The 22717-nt window shown below is 35.7% G+C and overlaps 1 protein-coding gene across 4 annotated transcripts in view; it reads right to left on the bottom strand.

Annotated features, from left to right (window-relative positions):
- MAN1A2 (mannosidase alpha class 1A member 2) overlaps positions 1 to 22717 on the bottom strand; it is a 176080-nt gene that overhangs the window by 65731 nt on the left and 87632 nt on the right. For all 4 annotated transcript variants that reach the window (XM_027058270.2, XM_015076677.3, XM_053214669.1 and 1 more), the window contains exons 7-8: positions 5050 to 5173; positions 669 to 762 (exon numbers count right to left, since the gene is read on the bottom strand). In XM_027058270.2, the coding sequence (XP_026914071.1) occupies positions 669 to 762; positions 5050 to 5173 (218 nt within the window). The remainder of the gene's footprint in view (positions 1 to 668; positions 763 to 5049; positions 5174 to 22717) is intronic.

Genomic DNA, 22717 nt, shown 5'->3' with positions numbered 1-22717 from the left:
GAAGTCACTTCTGCCAGTCTCACATCACAACTGGTATATGTCTGTACCGTAACACTTACCACATCATATTCCAGCTCCAACGACTTTGAAGTGTGTCTCTTCCCCTGCTGGCCTGGGAGCTCCCTAAACTCAGACCAAGTTCTACATAGTTATCCCTCATCTCTAGTTTCATCCAAGCATTTGGCACAGAATCTGAATAATAAGACCTGGTATCTTCTGTTAAAATGACTGGACAAATCTTGTCCAAGAGCAACTGCGCCCCGCCTTTCTAATCATTTAAGACCCTTGTTTGTTCTTCATATTCCTTTAATAAATACCTATCCAAAGCAATGCTCTTATTTACATGAAGCTAGGATTTATAAATAGGGGGAACCCTTTTTTTTTTTTTTTTTTTTTTTTGCAAAGGCGGCACTATTTTTAACAAAGTACCTACACATTAATGGAGTAAAATACTGCTTGTGACACAGGTTATTAGTGTTTCCATTTACACGTAGAAAAACTGAAGCGACAAAAGATTAGAAATTTGCCAAAGGTAACGGCACTAGCAGATCACAGGGTTAGAAGCTGAGGGGTTCCAACCATACGTGTGATGGACTTTTCACTACATCAAGCAAGTCTCCAGACAAATAACCTTTTGACATAGCATCGGCTGTACTAGAAATACTTACACTGACCCCAGCGACCTGTTCTTGGGTTCAAATAATTTGGATAAAGACCATTTGGACGATCCATTTTCTGAAGTAGTTTCCGAATATGCATGACCTTAACAAAAATAAAGAATACAATTAATAAAGTAAATGTCAACTAGGCTTTGTGGTTTTTCCTCACTCAGAACCTACACCATCTCCCGTGTGTGTGTGTGTGTGTGTGTGTGTGTGTGTCTGTGTGTGTGGTGGTGGTGGTGGTGGTGGTAGTGGTCAGGAAAGGCTTCTACTTTATAAATGACTCGTTATTTTTACCAGATGATATACCACCATTATTTAAAATTCAAGAAACAATTGAAAATATGAAGAGCACAGAAAAAAACTAATTTAAATGCCAACATTTTACTATCCAGAAATAACCATCAGAAACATCAGTAATACACATCATTCCAGACACATTTAGTATGTACATATCTAAATATAAAAACAGAAATAATTTCATAGAAATGGAATCATAAAAGGACATTTATAATAAGAAGTATGAAACTAACCTGAATACGTGAAAAAGTGAACTAAATTACTGAACTCTAAATATTGATCCCATAATAGAAATCCTGAAAATTCCTAAAATCCCCAAAATTTTGATTCCTGAAAGATCTCCCTAAAGCTACGGAGGGAAGAAATCACAAAAATATATTAAGAAGCTAGAAACTTTCTCAGGGACTTTATCTGCATTCATCTATACACTGGATGGATTTTGAGAGTGCACAAATGTATTCTACTCCTTGTATTCTTATTTGAGAATGTTCCTTTTACCTCTGAAGGAACCTGCTCAGTATGCATGACTTGGGGAAACATCTTCACAGAACCTTATATATACTTCATTATTTTCTGGCTTGAGCACAGCACAAATCCTGTTAGGACAATGTCCCGGTCATCTTGCATTTGGCTGGACTTTGTCATTAGGCGGTTTTAGGAACTGGCCCAAGGATGGTGTGTTGTCTGTGTTCTTTCAAGGCTGAGACCAACTCTATGTACAATCCCAATCTGAATAGTTCCGTGAACCACGACTAGGCAGTCTGAAATGATGCCATTAGGGATAATAAAATATTACCTTCTTTTGTCTTCTGAAAATCAGGCATACGTTGAATCGTCTCTGCCTCTTTCAGCTGCCTTTCCTTTCTGAATATTTTATCCATCTCTTTTTTACTGTCGACACCTTTACTAGCTTGTCTCAATTTTGTCTTCTAAGTCCATCATTGTCTTTGAACACCTCCTTTGTACTGCTTCCAGTTTGGCTTTGATTTTTGGTGGTAACTGTTTCTTGCAATTTGTTACTGATAGCACATCTTAACTGTCTCTGAGCACTCTATTTCTGTTGATATACTCGTTTCACAGAGAGGAGGGCTTCATTATCTTCCCTCTCATGGCGATGTTCGGTCAGGATTTAATTGCTATTTCCTGAGAAGTATTTTTTGGGCATCTCTTATATATCCTGTTCCTTCCCTCTTTTTTCCTGGTAATGCACCTCTGTATAAATTCTATCCTTGTTCTTTCCTGATGAATTACTCATTGTTATTTTCCTTGAACCAGCTATTTACACAAGGATGACATAAAAGGCCAGGAAGAGACCGGACGCCTTTGCTTTTCCCCAGATAACCGAGACCAGCAATGCGGTAGCACTGCTCATAAAAGAAAATGTGTCATGCATTCTCTTCCCTCACCGAAGTTTCCTGAGAATTCTGTTGTCCTAGCTTCTCAACACGCCTGTAGAAGGGTCCAAAGAAGCACCCACCATCAGTCCGTGACCCTGTTCTCAATGCTGCTAATGAGGACTTCGGTTCTGCGCCTCTAGATATACCATTTATTTCAGGCAACTGTGCTCTTCTGGTTTTTTATCCTTGAAATCTGCAGCCACAAATATCCTCTCTTGTTTCCCAAACCTCTCTGTCCTTGGTTACGGCAACCTTTTCTCCTAGTTTGTGGTGTGAAATATCAAGTATCTCTCAGTTCTGTTAAAAAGGGAATTTGCAGTTCTCTCTCTCCTTCCTGTCACTTTTGGGTGATTCCCATCTGTCAGATCCTCTACTTCAGAAATACCATATGCTAGATTACCTTCATTTTACACATTTATCAGCTTTTAATCTCTTCATGCTTTTTCTTGGTTTCCACTATGATGGTCTCCTGCTTTTCCACGTTAGTAAATCGGTTTCCAATTATGTAAAGTCACTGCTTTGTTGTTTTTCGTTTATTTATTCATAATAGAAATATAACGTTTTAAGGTCTCAATTTGTTTCTTCAGTTCTGCAATCTTTTTGTATCATTATTTCTTTGGAGTTATAATTTTACTGAGTTCACTTGCTATTATAGTATAAATTACAGCGACTTCATGAAATTTGAAAGTGGGTTCTTTATCAGTCTTTTACATGCTATTTACCACCACGGTTTTGTTACTACCCTGTTGCAGTATGTTTATATACTTGCCACGTTTTCCCTCTGCGTCTTGCTCACGTTTAACAGGGTCGGCTCTGACCTGAACTTTGGTTTGATAGGTTACAGCTGCAGTGTCTCTGAATTCATCCCTACTGTGTCGGGTGGGTGAGAGGGGAGTATTTCTCCCCTCCTGGACACAATTTGAGATGTGGAGTCCCAGTGTTCAGGGAAGATGGAGGCAAGACCCCTCGGGAGCTGTGGACAAGTGAACACCCCACACCCTCGGCACTGGTGTCCTCTGTGAGATGGACTGATGGGGAGTGCCAGGAATCTGATGACGTGCTTCCTTTGCCCAGTAAGGGTTCAGAACAAGGTGGGAAACAGACGTTAAGTACCATGCCACAAGCTTTCTGCTTCTTGGCTGTCACATACTTATGACATGAGACTGCAGCCTCTCCTCCTTTCATTGCTATGGATAAATGTTTGCCGGTCTTTAAGATTTTTGTTAATTTCATCAGGAAAAGAAAAATTCTGTGTCTTCCTTCACTGCTGTCTTTACCTGCAAATTCTTCTCAACCAATGAAAACAGCTCACACATAGAAAGGAATATACACAGATTCCACTCACATCCCAATTTAAGAAATGCAACACTACAAACACCTTTGCTGCACTGTTTATACATTTACAGAGCACGGACTCTGTCCTGGCTGTACTCACAGTTCTGAGTTTTATGTTCATCACTTCTGAATCCCCACACAAAACATATTATTCAGCTCTGCTTGTTTTTAACTTTTTAAAAAAGGTTGTATCATATTCTTTTAATTGATAAATATAATTCAATTCTTCCCACTGCTGTACTGAATTTTATTATATAAATTGCTAATGCAAATGATTCTTCTATGTATAGTATGGTGTAAATGTACATATCAAAGAGTGGAATTGCTGGGTCACAGGGTATATGTATTTTCAACTTCACTAGATTTGTCTTAAATTTAAGCCTTTAATGCTCCTCAAATGGTTATAATCTGCAATGCTGCCCCTGTCATAATGTTTCCACATATATATGGATCTATCTAAGGAACATTTATTCTGTTCCTCAGTCTATTTGTCTTTATGCACCAACACTTCCCTGTGAGTGTCGATATGGGTAATGCAAACCCACTCCACATTTCTCCTCTATATAAATTCTAGAAGAATCTTGTCAAGTTTCATTTTTTTAAAAGAAGCCACTGGAGTTCTAAGTGGCACGGAATTAACGCTACAGATCAATCTGGAAAAGACTAAAGTTTTTATGATACTGTTTAGCTGTACATGAACAGAACATCCTTCTCCATTTACTTAGGTCCTCCTCAATGTCATTCAAGTGTTTTGAACTTTATTTATCTTTTGTTAAGCTTATTTGTAAGGAAGTTACACTCTTGCTCCCATCACGTAAAGTTCCTACCACGTATGTGTTTGTTAACATTGATACTTTCTTGCCTGTTGTAGTTGGTGCAGAGAAATGCTGGTGATTTTTCGTATCTATATTGATCTTCTATTCAAAACTATATATATGCTCTTATTTCTAATAGTTTAAATACAGATTATTTTAAGATTTCAGGTGGATAATCATGTAATCTGTGAATGATTATTTTTTTCCTTCTTCCTTTTCAATCCAATTCAATTCTTTAACTTTCTGTCACTTTGTTTTTCTTGTTCTGGGGCTAGGGACACTGCAACACTATGCTGAATAGAGATGGCAACAGAATTTTCACAAAACTACTAGTGGTTACACTTCTCAAATAACAGTAAATATTGTAAAGAGAATGGACATTCCTTTAGATAGTTTAAAAAGAAAAAAAAAGGGGGGGGGGGCCCAGAGTACTGACATACACCTTCCTGGAAAGGCAAACATTTTCCAAGCAACGATCGTTCGGTAAATCTTAAAGAACTCTTTTATGATAAACAAAGAGAAGGCGGCGAGAAAACTGACCTTCTTGTAGTAGACGGGGTCCCCTGTCAGGTAGCTGAGGTGGACAAACTCCATGTGCAGTGTACCAAATTCGGCAAGAATGCTGCTACCTGCAGATGCCCAGCCCCAGTTCCGCCCTACTCCACTGAGGGAAGGCAAAGGTCAAAGGAGACAGAATTGGAAAAAGACCAAAACATTTTTGTAATGAGTACATAAACTTTAATTCTTTTAGAAATTATTATATCGAACACAATAGCTTGTTTATATCTAACAGATTATTACTTATAACTTGTTTTGAATAGGTACTATATCCACATGTTTTAAAAATCAAAACAATACAGGAAAGTATACAGTAAATAAATAGATTTCATCCCTGAACTCTCACGTCTCTTCACCCTATCAGGCCCCACAGATTAGTTTCTTATGCAGGCCCCACTTGCATTAGTTTCTTATGTATTACTATGCATATATAAGCAATCCAAATATCTATTATTTCCTCCTCTATTACACAAAATATAGCAAAGTATACATACTCCTCTGCATCTTGCATTTTAAGATACACTGCAGGGGTCTTTCCATAATTGGTTCATCAACAACTTTCTCATTTTTTTTTAAACAACTGTACAAAATTCTATGATATTAATGATTTTCAATTTGAATGCCCCACCCCAGAGGCATATGAAAATGTGTGAGAGCATTCTGAGTTGTATCGAACCTTGAAGGTGCAATTTACGTTTATTGTGTTAGGGCCAAAGATGTAACGTGCCTGAGAATGGTTAAGTCAATGCCATACAATAAAGAACTGTCCTGCCCCAAATGCTGATATACGTGTGTAAAACACCACTATATTACACAAACATAATTTAATCAATCCTCTGTTGGTGGTCCTTCATCATTTTTCTAATATTTTGCTATTAATAAAGACTCTGACAGTGAATAATCTTATGTACATCTTTTTTGTGCTTATATATTCCTAGGGTATCTTCCTGCCTTTTTTCAGCCTGCCTTATAATTTACTGGAAGCTAGACTATATAAATGAAAAAGCACAGACACTTTGAACATTATATTCTTTCTAAAGGTTAAGTTCCTTCTGAAACACAGGTTGAGTGCAGGCAGACTTAAGGGGAGTCTATTTCCATTTTACCTCTATTTCTAGGGAGCGCCCTCTGAGACCGCGGCTGGAAGTCTGGGGTGTTAACAAGCGCCCTTTACCTTGGCAGCCTTAAACACTGGTATCTTTCTCCCCAGTACCATGTGGCTGTTACATTTTTTTCTTTGCCCTTTAGCCTCCAACCACGATTTCCTTCTAAGTTTCCTTGAGTCTTGCCCCCATGCACATAAAGTTGCAGAATCAACCAACAATTTGAGGGAAATGTATAAATTGCTGGGCTTAGAAATTTCTCTGCAATTCCTTCCTGTCTTGAGATTTTGTCTCTCATGCCTTAGCCACTCTGGCAACTCTACCTGAGCATAGTCTCCTCTGCCCCAAATGACCACCCCTTGAGGCTTGGCCTCTCTGCCTGCACAATGATTTAAAACATGTCCTCAGGAAAAAAGCCAACATTTATATGGATATGACCTTCTCCTAGGAAGTCCTCCCTCAGTTAGTTGCTCCAATGCCATCAAACTGCTTTGCTTAGCTGTTATGATTGGTTTCCTTATGGGAGGACTAGTCTGATAACGGTTGGAACAGGAAGTCTAGGCTAATTATTCAAGTAGCAGAGCTCATGGATTATTTCTATGAGAACTCTAAACCATTCTCCAGGGTCTTTTCTACTTTCAGGAGGAAGTAAAAATACAAATCTTTCTCTTATTTTATATCCACTTGTATGCCGCCAATTCAATATACCATTATTATTTATCTGTCTTGAGAAAACATTAAAATAGATAAAGTTCTTTAATTATTTGGTGCTATTTTCATATTGGCTTTGAAAATATGCTAGGAAAATACCACAAAATTTTTTTTTGTAGCTGGAAGTGAGAATCAAAGAAGAAATACGGATACAGTAAACTACACAGAACAGTCATTCATTTCCAAATATTAAGTGCCTAGTATGCTCTGGGAGATACAGTATTGAACCTGACATATAACATTTCTGCTCCTACATTAAATAAGACCATTTTAAATAGTGATAATTTCATACAGAAATTAGAATACCGAGTACTAGTGATAGAAGGTAAGTTAAAGGAAAGGTTCTTTATATATAGTGTTCAGAGAAACTGTTTCTGAAATGACACAATTTGCACTGAAACCTACATTAGGAGAAGGAGCCAGTGATGAACAGATCTGGAAGAAGAGAAATTCCAGTAGAGGAAACAACAAATGCAATGACCCCGAGGAAAAGGAAGGTGGCTGGTGTGGCTAGAGCTCAGGAAGGGGAAGTGAATGATACAGGATGAGGTTCGACGGCTAGATATAGTCCAGACTACACAAGAATTCTGGTAAGGCCATGCTAAATTAAAAAAAAAAAAAAAATTCTGAGTGTAATGGAAAGTCATGAAGGATTTTAAGAAATATAACATCATATGTAAGGAATAAAGCGTACCATTAAGAAAGATTACCTAGGCATCAGTGCGGTGAATGGATTACAATGTGGTCAAGTATAAACACAAAGTCCCTAGGAAGTCTAACAGCTTCCTCTTACCTACAAAAACTTTCTGTCCAAAGGTCCCAACTTTGAATGCACTTAGAAGAAGTGCATTTAAACACTTTTCAAAACACTAAATTCTAAACAAGATTGTTCACATACTTGACACCCCACCTCACAGGAATGATCTAAAATGTTAAATTTGATATCTACCTATATTCCAACAACTTGGAAAAATAAATTAAAAAAAAAAACCCTAAGAAGAAGGCATAACACTGGTGAGGTGATGAGCTGCCAAAAACAACCAGATCATCATTTCATCAAAATGTTGTAATTTTCAACTAATCAAAAATAAAAGGGGTAGATATTAAAATGTACTTATGTATATCAGAGAAACGGAACAAAAAATATGTAATCACTACCAAAAGACAAAAACAAACAACCAAGCAAAAACCACGATCTCTCTGGACTGACCACCAGCAACTGGAGTTTAAAAATGTTTGATAAGCTTCTGCTGATTTACAAGGCAAATCAACCTGTGTCCTACATCGTGTTATATGTTTTTCATAATAAGTGATCTATATTTTGTTTTTGTTTTGTTCAAAGTCCATTGAAAATCTTTAATCAATGAATTCAAGGAATGAAATAAAGTTTTTAGCGTATTGCAATGATTAAAAACAAATAAGTCACACAGAGAAAGACAGATACCATATGTTTTCACTCTTATGTGAATCCTGAGAAACTTAACAGAAGACCATGGGGGAGGGGAAGGGGAAAAAAAAGGTTAGAGAGGGAGGAAGTCAAACCATAAGAGACTCTTAAAAAAATGAGAATAAACTGAGAGTTGATGGGGGGGTGGGAGGGAGGGGGAAGTGGGTGATGGGCACGGAGGAGGGCACCTGTTGGGATGAGCACTGGGTGTTGTATGGAAACCAATTTGACAATAAATTTCGTATTAAAAAAAACAACAACAAAGCACGTGAACAGGTTGACACTGAAATTTACCTCAGCAAAGGAGGAACTAAAAAATTAAATGATGTAAATTCAACCAATGTATAATGTTTAAATGGGTATATCTTGATTTATAGGAAGACTCTTGATGGAGCTCCTATTTTAAATTAAATATATTTATATATACTTCAGTGGAAAAAAATTGAGAAGACTTATGATTTTGCATCAGCTAAATTGGAAGAAATACTAAAGCCAATTAAAAATAGAAATTTTACACCAAAAAAACCCCAAATAATCCAATTAAAAAATGGACAGTGGATTTGAATGGACAATTTTCCAAAGAAAACAGAACAAGAGCCAACAGATACATGAAAAGATGCTCAACATCACTCATCATCACACCTGTCAGAATGGCTAAAATCAACGACACAAGAAAGAAGAGGTATTGGCGAGGATGTGAAGAAACAGGAACCCTCCGACACCACTGATGGGAATGCAAGCTGACGCAGCCACTGTGGAAACACTATGGAGGTTCCTCAAAAGTTAAAAATAGAATTTCCATATGATCTAGTAATTCCACTACTGGGTATTTACCCAAAGAATATGAAAATGCTAATTCAAAAAGATATATGCACCCATACGTTTACTGCAGCATTATTTACAAAAGCCAAGATAGAGAAGCAACCCAATTTTTCCACTGGATTAAAAAGATATGGTATATATATAGATATAGATACAATGAAATATTACTCAACTATAAAAAATTAAATCTTGCCATTTGCAACAACATGGTTGCATCTAGAGAGCATAATGCTAAGTGAAGTAAGTCAGAGAAGGACAAATACCATATGAGTTCACTCGTATATGGAATTTAAGTAACAAAACAAATGAACAAAGGAAAAGATACAAAAAACAAAAACTCTTAAATACAGAGCACAAACTAGTGGTTGCCAGAGGAGAGGTGGGTGGGCAGACTGGCTGATGAACACTGAGAAGTGTTTAGAACTGCTGAATCACTTTAACATATACCTGAAACTAATATAACAAGGTATGTTCATTATGCTTGAATTAAAAAAAAAAAGTTTTATGTAGAAAATACTCTGAGTGAAAAGAATCACATCTGTGAAAATAGCCAGGCTAAAATATTTACACATTTTAAATTGCAAAAAAATGGAGAAGTGAGAATATTCTACTTTTGAGCAGAACTTCCTCTGAGCAACTGTAGAGAGAATATCTTCTCAAATAAAAGCATACAAAAGAGTCAACTGAAGGTGCCAATAATTTCAAATTTGGATAAATATACAAGGATATAGGTCTGTGTGTGTTTAGAAATGGTTTCATTTTGGGAAATCATTTTTGAACAGAACTATTTGAAAGGTCACCCAATAAAATAAAACTAATTTGTCAGTCTTTAAATGTAAGAAATTAAGTAAATAATTTAATTGCTCCTCCATTCACTCTTGAGTGTAATTGTACCCTTAACTGTACACTTATAAATAAAACGCTTACTGGTTACCCTCATTATATGAACGGCATAACATGTTTTTTAAATTTAGTGTAACGTAAATATTTTCCCCATGACACCATTTAAGCGGGTGCACATTACTTTCTTATGTACTACCAAAATCTGCTTACCCAATCACGTTCCTCTTGGACATTCAATATGTACTTATGTCTCTGTTTTCATGAAATATGCTATGATAAATACCATTTCATATATGTCTCAGTCCGTGCCTCCAATTACTTCCTTATAGTAAACTGCCAGAGGTGGAATTGCTGGGTCAAAAGGAATAGGTTTTAAGGGATTCTGATAGATACTGATAGACGCTTCTTCAAGGATGCTAGGTACAAGGAAAGCTGTGATGTAAGAATGACCTTCCCACATCCTTATCCACAAGAGGCGACATTATAAAAAAATAAATAAAGCCTTCCCTATTTGGCAAAAAATAAATGCAATGGTTTCCTTAATTTTTATTTTAATGTGAAATCTTATTTTTGTTACATTTCACTCAATGGGGGAGAAGGGAAAGGTCACAGAGTCAATGATTTAAAATTCAAAAGATATGAAACAGACTTTTAACTACAGAGAACAGATGGTTACCAGAGGGGAAGGGATGTGGGGATGGGCTGAAGAGGTGATGGGGATTAAGGAGTGCACTTGTCGTGATGAGTATCAGGTGATGGTACGGAAGTGCTGACTCACCATGATGCACACCTGAAAGTAACATTACACTGCATGTTAACTAACTGGAATTTAAATAAAAACTTAAAGAAAAAAAAGATAGGGAACATAGCACAAAGTAAAAAGTCTCCCTCTAAGTCCTGTACTTCTTCCATTACTTCCCAGCTCCAAAGCTAACCTTTGTTCTTTCTCATCTAGTCTTTCAGAAAATTTCGTACCTACACAAGCATAATCTGAATTACTACATTAGGATTTAACTTCACTTTATATATTGATTGGTCATTTATTTCTGTTTTTAATTTTCTATGTTTTCCAAACGTTTTGTGTCTAATATTTTTTCAAATTTAAGAATGTCTTCAATTACAGATCAGTGATATTTTTTGTGGCTTTTTTTTTTCATAGCCCCTCAGTCAACTCTGGTCTATTTATTTTTCTTTTCAAAGAAACACACTGAGGTATGACTTAATACAGAAATGCAGCAATTTAGACACAGAGTTTCAAGAGTTTTGGCAAATGAATACACTGGGGTAAGAATCAAGCCAATCTCTCCAATCCTGTCCTCATACACCTTTGCAGTCAAATCACACTTTCCCTCCACCCAGTCTCAAACAAACCATTCATCTACTTTCTCACATTATTCATTAGTTCTGTATGTTCCAGAATTTTATGTGAACATAATCACACAGTATACACTCTTGGGCATTTGACTCTTTCATGCACCACATCTCTGAGATCATCTATATTGCCATCTCCAGTAGTTCAATTCTCTTTATTACAAGGTGGTGCTCCATTGTTTTAATACCACAACCATTTAGTTATGCACCTGTTAGATAAACCCTGGCGTTGTTTACAGTTTGGGGCTATTAGGAATAAGGTGGTTATGAACCACCTCTGTACAAACATATGCTTTCGTTTCTCTTGGTCATGTATTTATCTTAGGAGTACACTTTCTGGGTCATATAATAATTCTGTTTTAACTGTATAAAACTGTTTTGCAAACTGGCTATACCATTTTATATTCCAGCAACACAGACTTAATATTTTGCTTTTTTGATGTCTATTTTTTACGATCAGGTCTTTAGTCCTCTTTCCTGCCTTCATCTGGACTGAGTGTTCTTTAGTAATTCCGTTTCTTCACTGGCTTATTTTTTGTGTGTATGACTGCTTTACAGATTACCATAGGTACCAATAACTGATCACAGTATACTTGCAAATCTCACAGCCCTTCCCACATAATGTAACAACACGACAATTCCCTCGTGTCATCCTCTGTGCTAGTGTCGTCACACACTTCTCTTCCACGTATATTACAGACCTCCAGTGTGACGTTATTATGCTTGCTTTAAATAGCCAATTATCTTTTAAAGAAAACTGTTAAGACAAAAAAAAGCAGGTTTTTTATATTTTTTATTTATGTATTTACTCTTTTGGCTGTTCTTCCATTGCTTTATGTAGCTCTGCCTTTCCATCTAATGTCATTAAAAATTTCTTTAACATTTCTGGTAACAAAGTCCTGTTGGCAAAAAATTCTTTAAGCTTTTGTGTGTCTTCAAATGTCTTGATTTCACCTTCAGGTTTTTTTTAAATATAATTTATTGTCAAACTGGTTTCCATACAACACCAGTGCTCATCCCAACAAGTGCCCTCCTCAATGCCCATCACCCACTTTGCCCTCTCCCCCACCCCCCACCAACCCTGTTTATTCTCAGTATTTAAGAGTCTCTTATGGTTTTGAAAACTATTGTCAGTGATCACAGAATTCTAGACTGACTGTTCTCTTTCAGCACTTTCAAGATGCATTCCATTGTTTTCTGGCTTGTACTGCCCCAGACAAGAAGCAAGCAGTACTTCTAACCTTGTTCCTGTGCATAATGTCATTTTTCCTCTGGTGTTAAAAAAAAAAAAAAGATTTTTTTTTTCATTGATTTTCACCCATTCATTAAGGCTTCTTTACTTTACCTTATTTGGGTTTCATCAAGTTTCTGGGATCGATGGGTTTACAGTAGTTCATCGAATGTGGAAAATTTGGGGCCATTCCTTCTTCGAATAGTTTTTCTGCCCTCTTCCTGCTTCCTCCCCACCCCCAACTACTCCATTATGTGTATGCTAAACATCTGGATATTGTCCTGCAGGTCACCAGCTACACTGGCTACGTTCCTTTCATTTTTCTTTCTGTGCTTCCATTTGGGTGGTTTCTACCTCCAAGTCTTCAAGTTCATGGATTTTGTCTGACGTGGTGTCAAATTTGCTGCTGAGCCGGTCAAGCGAATTGTTTATTTCATATTATTTCTCAGCACTACAAGTTCCATTCAGTCCTTTATAAAATCTCTCTTCTCATCTGGTTCATATTTCCCTTTAAATCCCTGAGCATACTTATAATAACTATTTTAAAGTCCTTTACTGCAATCTGCATCACCTGTTATTTGTACATGTTTCTACTGACAATTGTTTTCCTCCTGATTATAGGTTACATTCTCCTGAATGTATGAATTTTATTACCTTCCTTTAAAGCATTTTCAATTTTCTCTTGACAGTTAAATAACTTGTGGACAGCTTAGCTCTTTCAAGGATTGTTTCCAGGCTCTGCTAGGACAAATCTATATTGTCTTTACTCTGTGGCTAGTTTAGTTCTTTACTAAGGCATGAGCTTTCTGCACAGTTTCCAACCTCATATCCTTAGTGTTCAAAAGACGTTTTAATTTTTTAACTGACCAATGTATTCAACTCTTTATTATTCCAATGGGTTTTCAATTGATCATCTTCTTTTTCTTGTAGGAAAGCAATCATATGAGCTGCTATTAACTATAATTTTGTCTCCAATCCATATCTTCATATTATTCCTTTTTCCTATTTGGTTACCCTTGTTAAAACCTCCAGAAAAATGTGAAATACTTTCTTATTCTTGATTTTAATGTGATGTCTCTAACATTTCATTAAATTTTGTATTTAATCAAAGCTGTACAACTTCCAGGCTTTTTATTATGTTAGAAATCTTTTGGGGCACTTAACTCAGTCGGTTAAGCGTCCGACTTCCGCTCAGGTCATGATCTCACGTTTCATGAGTTCAAGCCTCGCATAGGGCTCTGTGCTGACAGCTCAGAGCCTGGAGCCTGCTTCAGATTCTGTGTCTCCCCCTCTCTCTGCCCCTCCCCTGCTTGTGCTCTCTCTCTTGTCTCTCAAAAAATGAATAAATGTTAAAAAAAAAAAAATTAAAAAAAAAAAAGAAATCTTTTGGTGCCCAGAAGACATAAAGTCATTTTCTATGTTTTCCTCTAGAATTTATGTCTCCCAAAGTACCAATAAATATTTAAAAGGTTAAGCATTTTTAAGTGACCTTAAATGTTCAGAATCTATGTAAAAGAAGCCTATACCTCTACTGACTGATGTAGAATAAGATTTAAATAAATGAAAAGACATAGCTTATTATACAGGAAAGGAATATTTAATGTAAAGATGTCCCCTAAAATAATTTCTAAATTTAGTGCAAACCCAAATATCAAAGATCAAAAAAAGTAAACTGGACACAATAATTCTAAATTTCATAGAAAGAAAATAAACATGTCAGCAAAGCTGATACTGAAAAACAGGACACTAAAGGGACCAGTACAACCCGACAGTAAAGCAATTATAACACAGTAATTAAATTGATGCAGAACTAAAATAAATACACTAATTAATGTAACAGAATAAGATCTAGAAGACAGATTCACATATATTTGGAAATACTTTTTATATTTTATTATATTTTATCATAAAATTATTACTTCAGTGTCAGAGCAAAAACCTAAACATCTCAAAAAAAAAAAAAAAAGCTCAGTTTTTATCTTCCTTTCTATACCACAACACATTCCAAATGGATCAAAGTTATAAGAGAAAAATTAAACCATTATTATACTAGAAAACATGTAAATCTTTGAAGAAAAGCCTCCCATAAATAGTAGCAAAAAGTATTTGCAACATATAATATATGACAAAGTACTGATTTAGCTAATATACAAAAAGATCTTGAAGATTGATTTAAATCTTAAATCTAGTGTATACTTTAAAATATCCACTAGAAAACAGAAAAAGATATAAGAAAGCTGTGCACTGAATAAAATGTACCCAACCTCACTCAAAAATCAGTGAAGTGAAAATTAAGATTTCATTTTGTCTCTATCTGATAAAAATAAACCCTATTTGAAAATGTTAGATAAGATGCACTCTCACACACTTATTGTGGAAATGTCTACTGGTATATTCTCTTTGTGTCTTTCAATACAAAAATGCACGTAACTCTGATCCAGCCTTTCTACCAAAGACATCCTACCACATATACATGTACACACATGTACACATACATATGATTCCCAACATATGCAGGACATTTCTTCTAGTGTTTTTTAATAGCAAAACTCTGGAAATAATTTAACTGTTCATTAATATCAGATTCATTTTAAATGAATCATAGTATTTTCATAATCATTACTATTATAAAGTTCTTAAAGATTTAGTAGGGGCGCCTGGGTGGCTCAGCCAGTTAAGGGTTCGACTCTTGATTTCGGCATTAGGATCATGAGATTGAGCCCCATGTTGGGTTCTCTGCTGACAGTGCAGAGCCTGCTTGGGATTCTCTCTCTCCCTCTCTCTCTCTGCCCCCACCCAGTGTGCACATGCACGTCATTGAACACTCACGTCACAAGTATTATCTTTTTTTTTCAAAAGTTCACTTCCAGAACACCATTTCAAATGGCTGTGTCACATTTCAGTATATGGACATGCCACTATTCTGTATTTAATGTACATTCTATTTTCATTAATATAAACATCACTGCTATGAGCATCCTTACAATTAAACCTTTGTAAATACTTTCACCTATTTGTATTAAGATAAATTTCTAGAAGTGAAATTACAAGGTCAAAGGGCAAGCATATTTCAAAGTGTCTAAAACCTACTGCTAATCTATCTTCCAAGTTACTACAATTTCCAATTCTAACAACTATATGTGGTTCATCATTTCTTCACTTTGTCAGTCCTAAACAATACAATTTTCTTTTTGTCAATTTTCTAGGTAAGAAAATACAGTCTTATTTCCAATCTAAATGTTTTTGATCACTAAAGTGACTGAAGATTTTTTACATTTATCTTTAACCAGATTTATATATTAAGAATGACAGTCATATGCTATTAATACCACTAGTGCTATTAACATTTTTCTAGTTGGTTATTCCCCTTAAATTTTATGATGATGTCTTATAAGTGCTTTAAGTTCAACATGATTGAAAATTTCAAGCGAAGCAAGCATATGTTTAAAATCAGTTGAGTACATGACTCAACAATTCTACACATTACTCAGTACTCACATTATAAGTGTACTTTTTTTTGCAGTTTATTTATTTGAGAGAGACAGAGACAGTGCAAGTTGGGGAGGGGCAGAGAGAGGGGGAGAGAGAGTGAATCCCAACAGGCTCCACGCTGCCAGTGCAGAGCCCGACGTGGGGCTTGAACTCATGAAGCTGAGATCATGACCTGAGCTGAAACAAGAGTTGGATGCTCAACTGACTGAGCCAACCCAGGCACCCTATGATAAGAGTACTCTTAATCATCACCTATTTCACCTACCAGCTACCCACTTTCCCTCTAGTAACCATCTGTTTGTCTTCCTTAGTTAAGGATCTGTTTTGGGTGGGGTTTTTTTCTTTTTGTCTCTTTCATTCTGTTTGTTTTTTAAAGGTCCTAATTTTTACCTCCTTACTCCTTCTTGAATAATGAGAGGCCCATCTAAATTACGTATTTACCCCAAGTAGACAATTTCCTCTTAGAACCCTTCACTGAGCTACGTATAATAGAATTTCCTTCTGGGGTCAAGCTGAAGAAATTCAGTGACACGGCAGTTTGAGGTTTATGTGGAGGATACCAAAACTGTTGGCTAGGAAACTTAATCTCTGTGTGGTTCCTTTTGCTCTGTTTTTAATGGAACCTTCCAAATATGGTTTTGTTTTGTTTTGTTTTGTTTTGTGTTTTTGCAGGGCTCAATTTAGCTTCATTCACTGTGCTTTTACCAACCATGGAAGAATCATACTATTGCTTATCAGACTTCTATCTGGGATAGGTGTCATTTGACCGTAGTCACCACATTAAGTGATATGAATATGGTGGTGAACAAAACACGCATGGTTCTGTTGGATGGATGTACAGAGCAAGAGAATTCAATCTAATGTAGGGGTTAAACAACGCTGCCTTTGAATGCTGTTGCCTTCAGGAAGGCAAAAAACTCCAAGTGCTTCCAACCTGTTCTATGAGTTAACCCTCTAGAAGTGAAGTAACCTTCTTATTTCCTATGTACATTTTCCTACTTTTACAGAGAAGAGAAAAGAATTTCAAATACACTCTCTCAAGATCTTCCTTCAATCTCCAGATAATAAAATTTATCTCAGTTAACTCCAAGGCAAGCTTTCCAGTTAAAGGTTAAGCCTCTTTACAGAAATGCCACTTCTGCCCTTTCATAAATCTCCTTACTTAAAGGATTAGCAGAGGCATTTGGAGGTTCTTATATACTGGCTCCCCATATTTCATCACCAGCCCTTCCTCTAAAAGTTCAATTTTCTCCCCTATATTTTCTCATCTCCACATCTCCTTTTGGTTAGACTACTTCCTCCACTCAAAATGCCCTACCCCATTTGTATCACCAATTACCATCATACTTCTTTATAAAAGCAAATTAAAGCACTCCATGAAAACACCCTGATCTTCTTAAACACAAGCCTTCTTTTTTCTGATGATCTCATATCATGTTTATTGCACATGGATGCCTTCTACTTTATAACAAAACATCTGGGTACCTGCCATGTGCCATTCCACTGAAAATCACAACAATGCAGTCCCAACTTGTCCTCTGACAGTAAAAACTGAGTGAAATCTGTTGCGTTTCTATACAATAATAATGAAGCAGCAAAAAGAGAAATTAAGGAAATCAATCCCATTTACAATTGCACCAGAAGTAACAACATACCTAGGAATAAACCTAACTAAAGAGGTCAAAGACCTAATACTCTGAAAAATATAAAACATTGATGATGGGGCGCCTGGGTGGCTCAGTCAGTTAAGCGTCCGACTTCAGCGCAGGTCACGATCTCGCGGTCCGCGAGTTCGAGCCCCGCATCGGGCTCTGGGCTGATGGCTCAGAGCCTGGAGCCTGCTTCCAATTCTGTGTCTCCCTCTCTCTCTGCCCCTCCCCCACTCATGCTGTGTCTCTCTCTCTGTCTCAAAAATAAATAAACCTTTAAAAAAAATTAAAAATAAATAAATAAATAAATAAATAAAACAAACATTGATGAAAGAAACTTAAGAAGACACAAAGAAATGGAAAGACAGTCCATGCTGTTGGATTAGAAAAACAAATATCATTAAAATGTCTATACTACCCAAAGCAATCTACATATTTAGTGCAAGCCCTATCAAAATATCAATAGCATTTTTCACACAGCTAGAACAAACAGTCCTAAAATTTGTATGGAACCACAAAAGACCCCAAATAGTCAAAACAACCTTGAAAAAGAAAAGCAAACCTGGGAGCATCACAATTCTGGACTTCAAGTTATATGACAAAGCTGTAGTGATCAGAACAGTATGGTACTGGCACAAAAAATAGACACATGGAACAATAGAACAGAATAGAAAATCCAGATATGAACCCACAACTATATGGTCAAATAATCTTCAACAAAGCAGGAAAGAATATCCAAGACCTTCTCTTCAACAAATGGACTTGGGAAACCAGACAGCAACATGCAGAAGAATGATACTGGACCACTTTCTTACACCATACACAAAAATAAATTCAAAATGGATTAAAGACCTAAACGTGAAACCTGAAACCATAAAAATCCTGGAAAAGAGTACAGGCAGTAACTTCTTTGACATTGGCCATAGCAACTTCTTTCTAGATACGTCTCCCGAGGAAAGGCAAACAAAAGCAAAAATAAACTATTGGGACTTCATCAAAATAAAAAGCTACTGCACAGTGAAGGAAATAATCAATAAAACTAAAAGACAACCTATGGAATGGGAGAAGTTATTTGCAAATAACAGCTGAAAAAGGGTTAATATTCAATATATAAAGAACTTATAAAACTCAACACCCCAAAAATGAATAATCCAATTAAAAAATGGGCAGAAGACATGAATAGACATTTTTCCAAGGAAGATATACAGATGGCCAACAGACACATGAAAAGATACTCAACATCACTTACCATGAGGGAAATGCAAATCAAAACTACAATGAGGTTATCACCTCACACCTGTCAGAATGGCTAAAATCAACAACATAAGAAACAACAGGCATTGGCAAGGATATGGAGAAAGGGGAACCCTCCTGCACTGTTGGTAGGAATGCAATCTGGTACAATCTGGTACTCTGGAAAACACTATGGAGCTTCCTCAAAAAGTTAAAAATAGAACTACCCTATGATCCAGCAATTGCACTATGAGGTATTTACCCAGAGAGCACAAAATTACTAATTCAGAGAGGTACATGGACTGCAATGTTTATAGCAACATTATCTACTATAGCCAAATTATGGAAGTAGCCCAAGTGTCCTTCGACAGATGAATGGATAAAGAAGTGGTGTGTATGTATACAAATGCACACATACATACATATATATATGCAAATGTAGACACATACATATATACATACACATACACACACACACATACACACACACACACATATACACATTCATTTACACACACACAAAATGGAACATTACTCAGCCATAACAAAGAATGAAATCTTGCCATCTGCAATGACATGGATGGAACGAGAGAGTATCATACTAAGCGAAATAGGTCCATCAGAGAAATCACAAATACTATGTGATTTTATTAATATGTGGAATCTAAGGAACAAAACAAGCAAGGAAAGGACGACAGAAAGAGAGAAAAAACCAAGAAACAGACTCAACTATACAGAACAAACTGATGATTACCAGAGGGAAGGCAGGTCGGGGATGGCTAAATAGGTGATGGAGATTAAGGAGTATACCTGTTGTGAACACCAGATGATGTAAAAAAAGTGTTGAATCATTATATGGTACATCTGAAACTAATATTACACTGTATGTTAACTAACTGGAATTTAAATAAAAACTTAGAAGAAAAGAAAATTGATAGAAGCATTGATCAAATGTCAGGAGACAAACCCAGGTGTGCCCTTTTGATGTCCAATTCCCTCATCTATAAAGTAAAGATATCTATTTCACATGGATATTGTTAGAATTAAATAAGATCATGTTTATAAATGTACCATGCTACAAAGATTCACTTTTTGTACTTCCTATTAAAAAATAAACAAAAACTGTGTTATTCATCTAACATATCTATAGTATATTGTTTAGGAGAGTTCAGCAAAAATTTAAATGCTATCTTTTACTGAATGTATGATATCAGTATAAAAAGGAAAATACATAACAGATAACACAGAGAGTAAACAAATAATACAAGAGTGTAATATATACTGTGCCTGATGGACAGAGACTTATGAACACATAAATTACTAAAATTTACTTAAATAGAAAACAGAAACATGATCTAATTAATGTAACTTATTAAGTGTCAAAAGACAGTAAATCAGCAGTATCAAAACTTACTCAAAATAAAATCTGGAACCAAGTAACTTTACCAGAAGTGTCTACCAAGAATCTTGGGATTACAAAATTAAATTAAATTAAATTAAATTAAATTAAATTAGTAAATATCTTAAACAGACTCTTCATGAGAAGAATCACTACCCAACATGTTTTGAAAGAGAACCTAGATATCAAAGCCAGACAAGAGTATTAAAAAATGCAGACCAATCTCATGTGTGAAAAAGATACAATGACCCCAAACAACATATCAGCAACTAAAATCCAGCAATATAGAAACAGAATAGTACATCATGATCAAACTGGATTTGTTCCTTGAATGCTATAATGGTTCCTCATTGAAAAACAAATCCATGTGGATGTCTGGAATAAAAAGATTTAGGAACAAAATTCTTGTCAACATTTCGATAACTACAGAAAAATTGCTTGGAAAAAGTTCAACAATACATAATTTTTAAAAAGAACCTCTTAAAATATTAGCAATAATAGAAATGTCTTATGACTAGCATCACACTTAATGGTAAAAACTCACTTTCCACTAAACAAGAGTATCCTTGGTCACTATTTCTATTCAATACTATTGCTGTAAGTTCTAGCCAGTAAAGTAAGGGGGAGGGGGTAAAACCAAAACTGTCCCTATTCATAGGTGAGATGCCTGTATATAAAGAAATCTCTGATAAATTATTGCTATTAAACAAGAGGATTCAAATTCAGCAAGATCACCGAATTCAAAATAAGTTTACAAAAACAACTATATTCTATGTTCCAGCAGTAGGGAATGAAAAATTTTAAATAATACCATTTATTATGTGTTTTTTAAACAAAGAATCTATGAATAAATCTAACAAAATTTTTCTAATCTCTGCTCTCATTATGACCCTGAGATCTTCTAATGACTTAACTAACCTCTCCTGCAGAAAATTAAAAACCAAGAATCTATGAATAAATCTAACAAATTTTTTCTAATTTCTGCTCTCATTATGACCCAGAGATCTTCTAATGACTTAACTAATCTTTCCTGCAGAAAAAAATTATAAACTCTAGATGAAATACAAACTGGCCTAAAGTCACTGGAGAATAAAACAAAAGTGGTCAGATTCCAAGGACAGTGGAAACTTGCAAATATGGGCAAGTACGGGGTAAGTTTCACACTTTCTTACAGCTTTTACCCCAAATTCAAAGCCCATACTAGGCAGAACAGAGAAAATCTGACAGAAAACTTGCAGTCCTTCTGTCTTAAAGAATCAGAAGCCAGTTTTTGCAGCAATTACAGCTGCTGAACAAAGAGGGAGAAAGAATGCTGGGGAGAAAAGAGCAAGAAAGGGGAAGCCTCTAGTTCTGTATATGAAGTTTGTCCCTGGCTGCCATGCGAATCAGGAATGCTTGAAAACAGAAACAATGCTCTGGAGCAATACAGGTTAAAGATAAAGAAATGAAATGAATTGAGACATTGTTTGAAGTTTGAATCCAACTAAGAACGAAGTTAAAGGACTACTTAAATCCCTCTCTCCCTCTCTCCCTCTCTCTCTCTCTCTCTCTCACACACACACACATACACACACCTAATCATAACAGAATCCAGAATTTCCATAACAAAACTTTCAGAATGTCCCAGATTCATTCAAAATGTTACCTAGCCTCAAGTGAAAAGCTAATCAATGACACCAACTCCAAGATGGCCCAAGTGTTAGAAATAGTAAGACTTTAAACCAGGTATTCTAACTGTGCTTTATGAAATACAGGTGTATTCACAATGAATGAAAAGACAGAAAATCTCTATCTCAGAAACAGAATGAGAAAGAATCAGATCAAAATTCTAAAAACTCCACTGCATGGGTTTAAGAGCAGATTAGAGCAACTTAGGAAAGAGTCATGAAGACATGAAGACAGATCAGTGGAAATTATTCAGTCTGAAGAACATAGGAAAAAAAAAAAGATTGAAAAATATAAACAAAGACTTCAGGGACCATGACACAAAAACAAAAATTCTGAAATACAAGTAAATGACATTTCAGAAGGAGGTAAAGAAAGGGGAAGAAAAAAACATTTGAAGAATTAATGGCCAAAATTTTACCATTATATTTGGTGAAAGACCTAAATATTCAGATTCAACAAGCTCATCAACAAAGCCTAAGGAGGATACAAAAGCAACAACAACCAAAATAAACCTGAGGCACCTCTTAATTGAACTCCTGAAAACCAAAAATAAAAAAAATCTTAAAAGGATTCAGAGGAAAAAGACTATATATGTATACGACACAATCATTTAAATTATGACTTAATCAGAAACAATGGAAAACATATGAGAAACAATGGAAAACATAGGAGAAAGAAACA

The sequence above is a fragment of the Acinonyx jubatus genome, chromosome C1, assembly GCF_027475565.1.
Source record: "Acinonyx jubatus isolate Ajub_Pintada_27869175 chromosome C1, VMU_Ajub_asm_v1.0, whole genome shotgun sequence".
Lineage (NCBI taxonomy): Eukaryota > Metazoa > Chordata > Mammalia > Carnivora > Felidae > Acinonyx > Acinonyx jubatus.
This window is presented reverse-complemented; position numbering and strand designations above follow the sequence as displayed.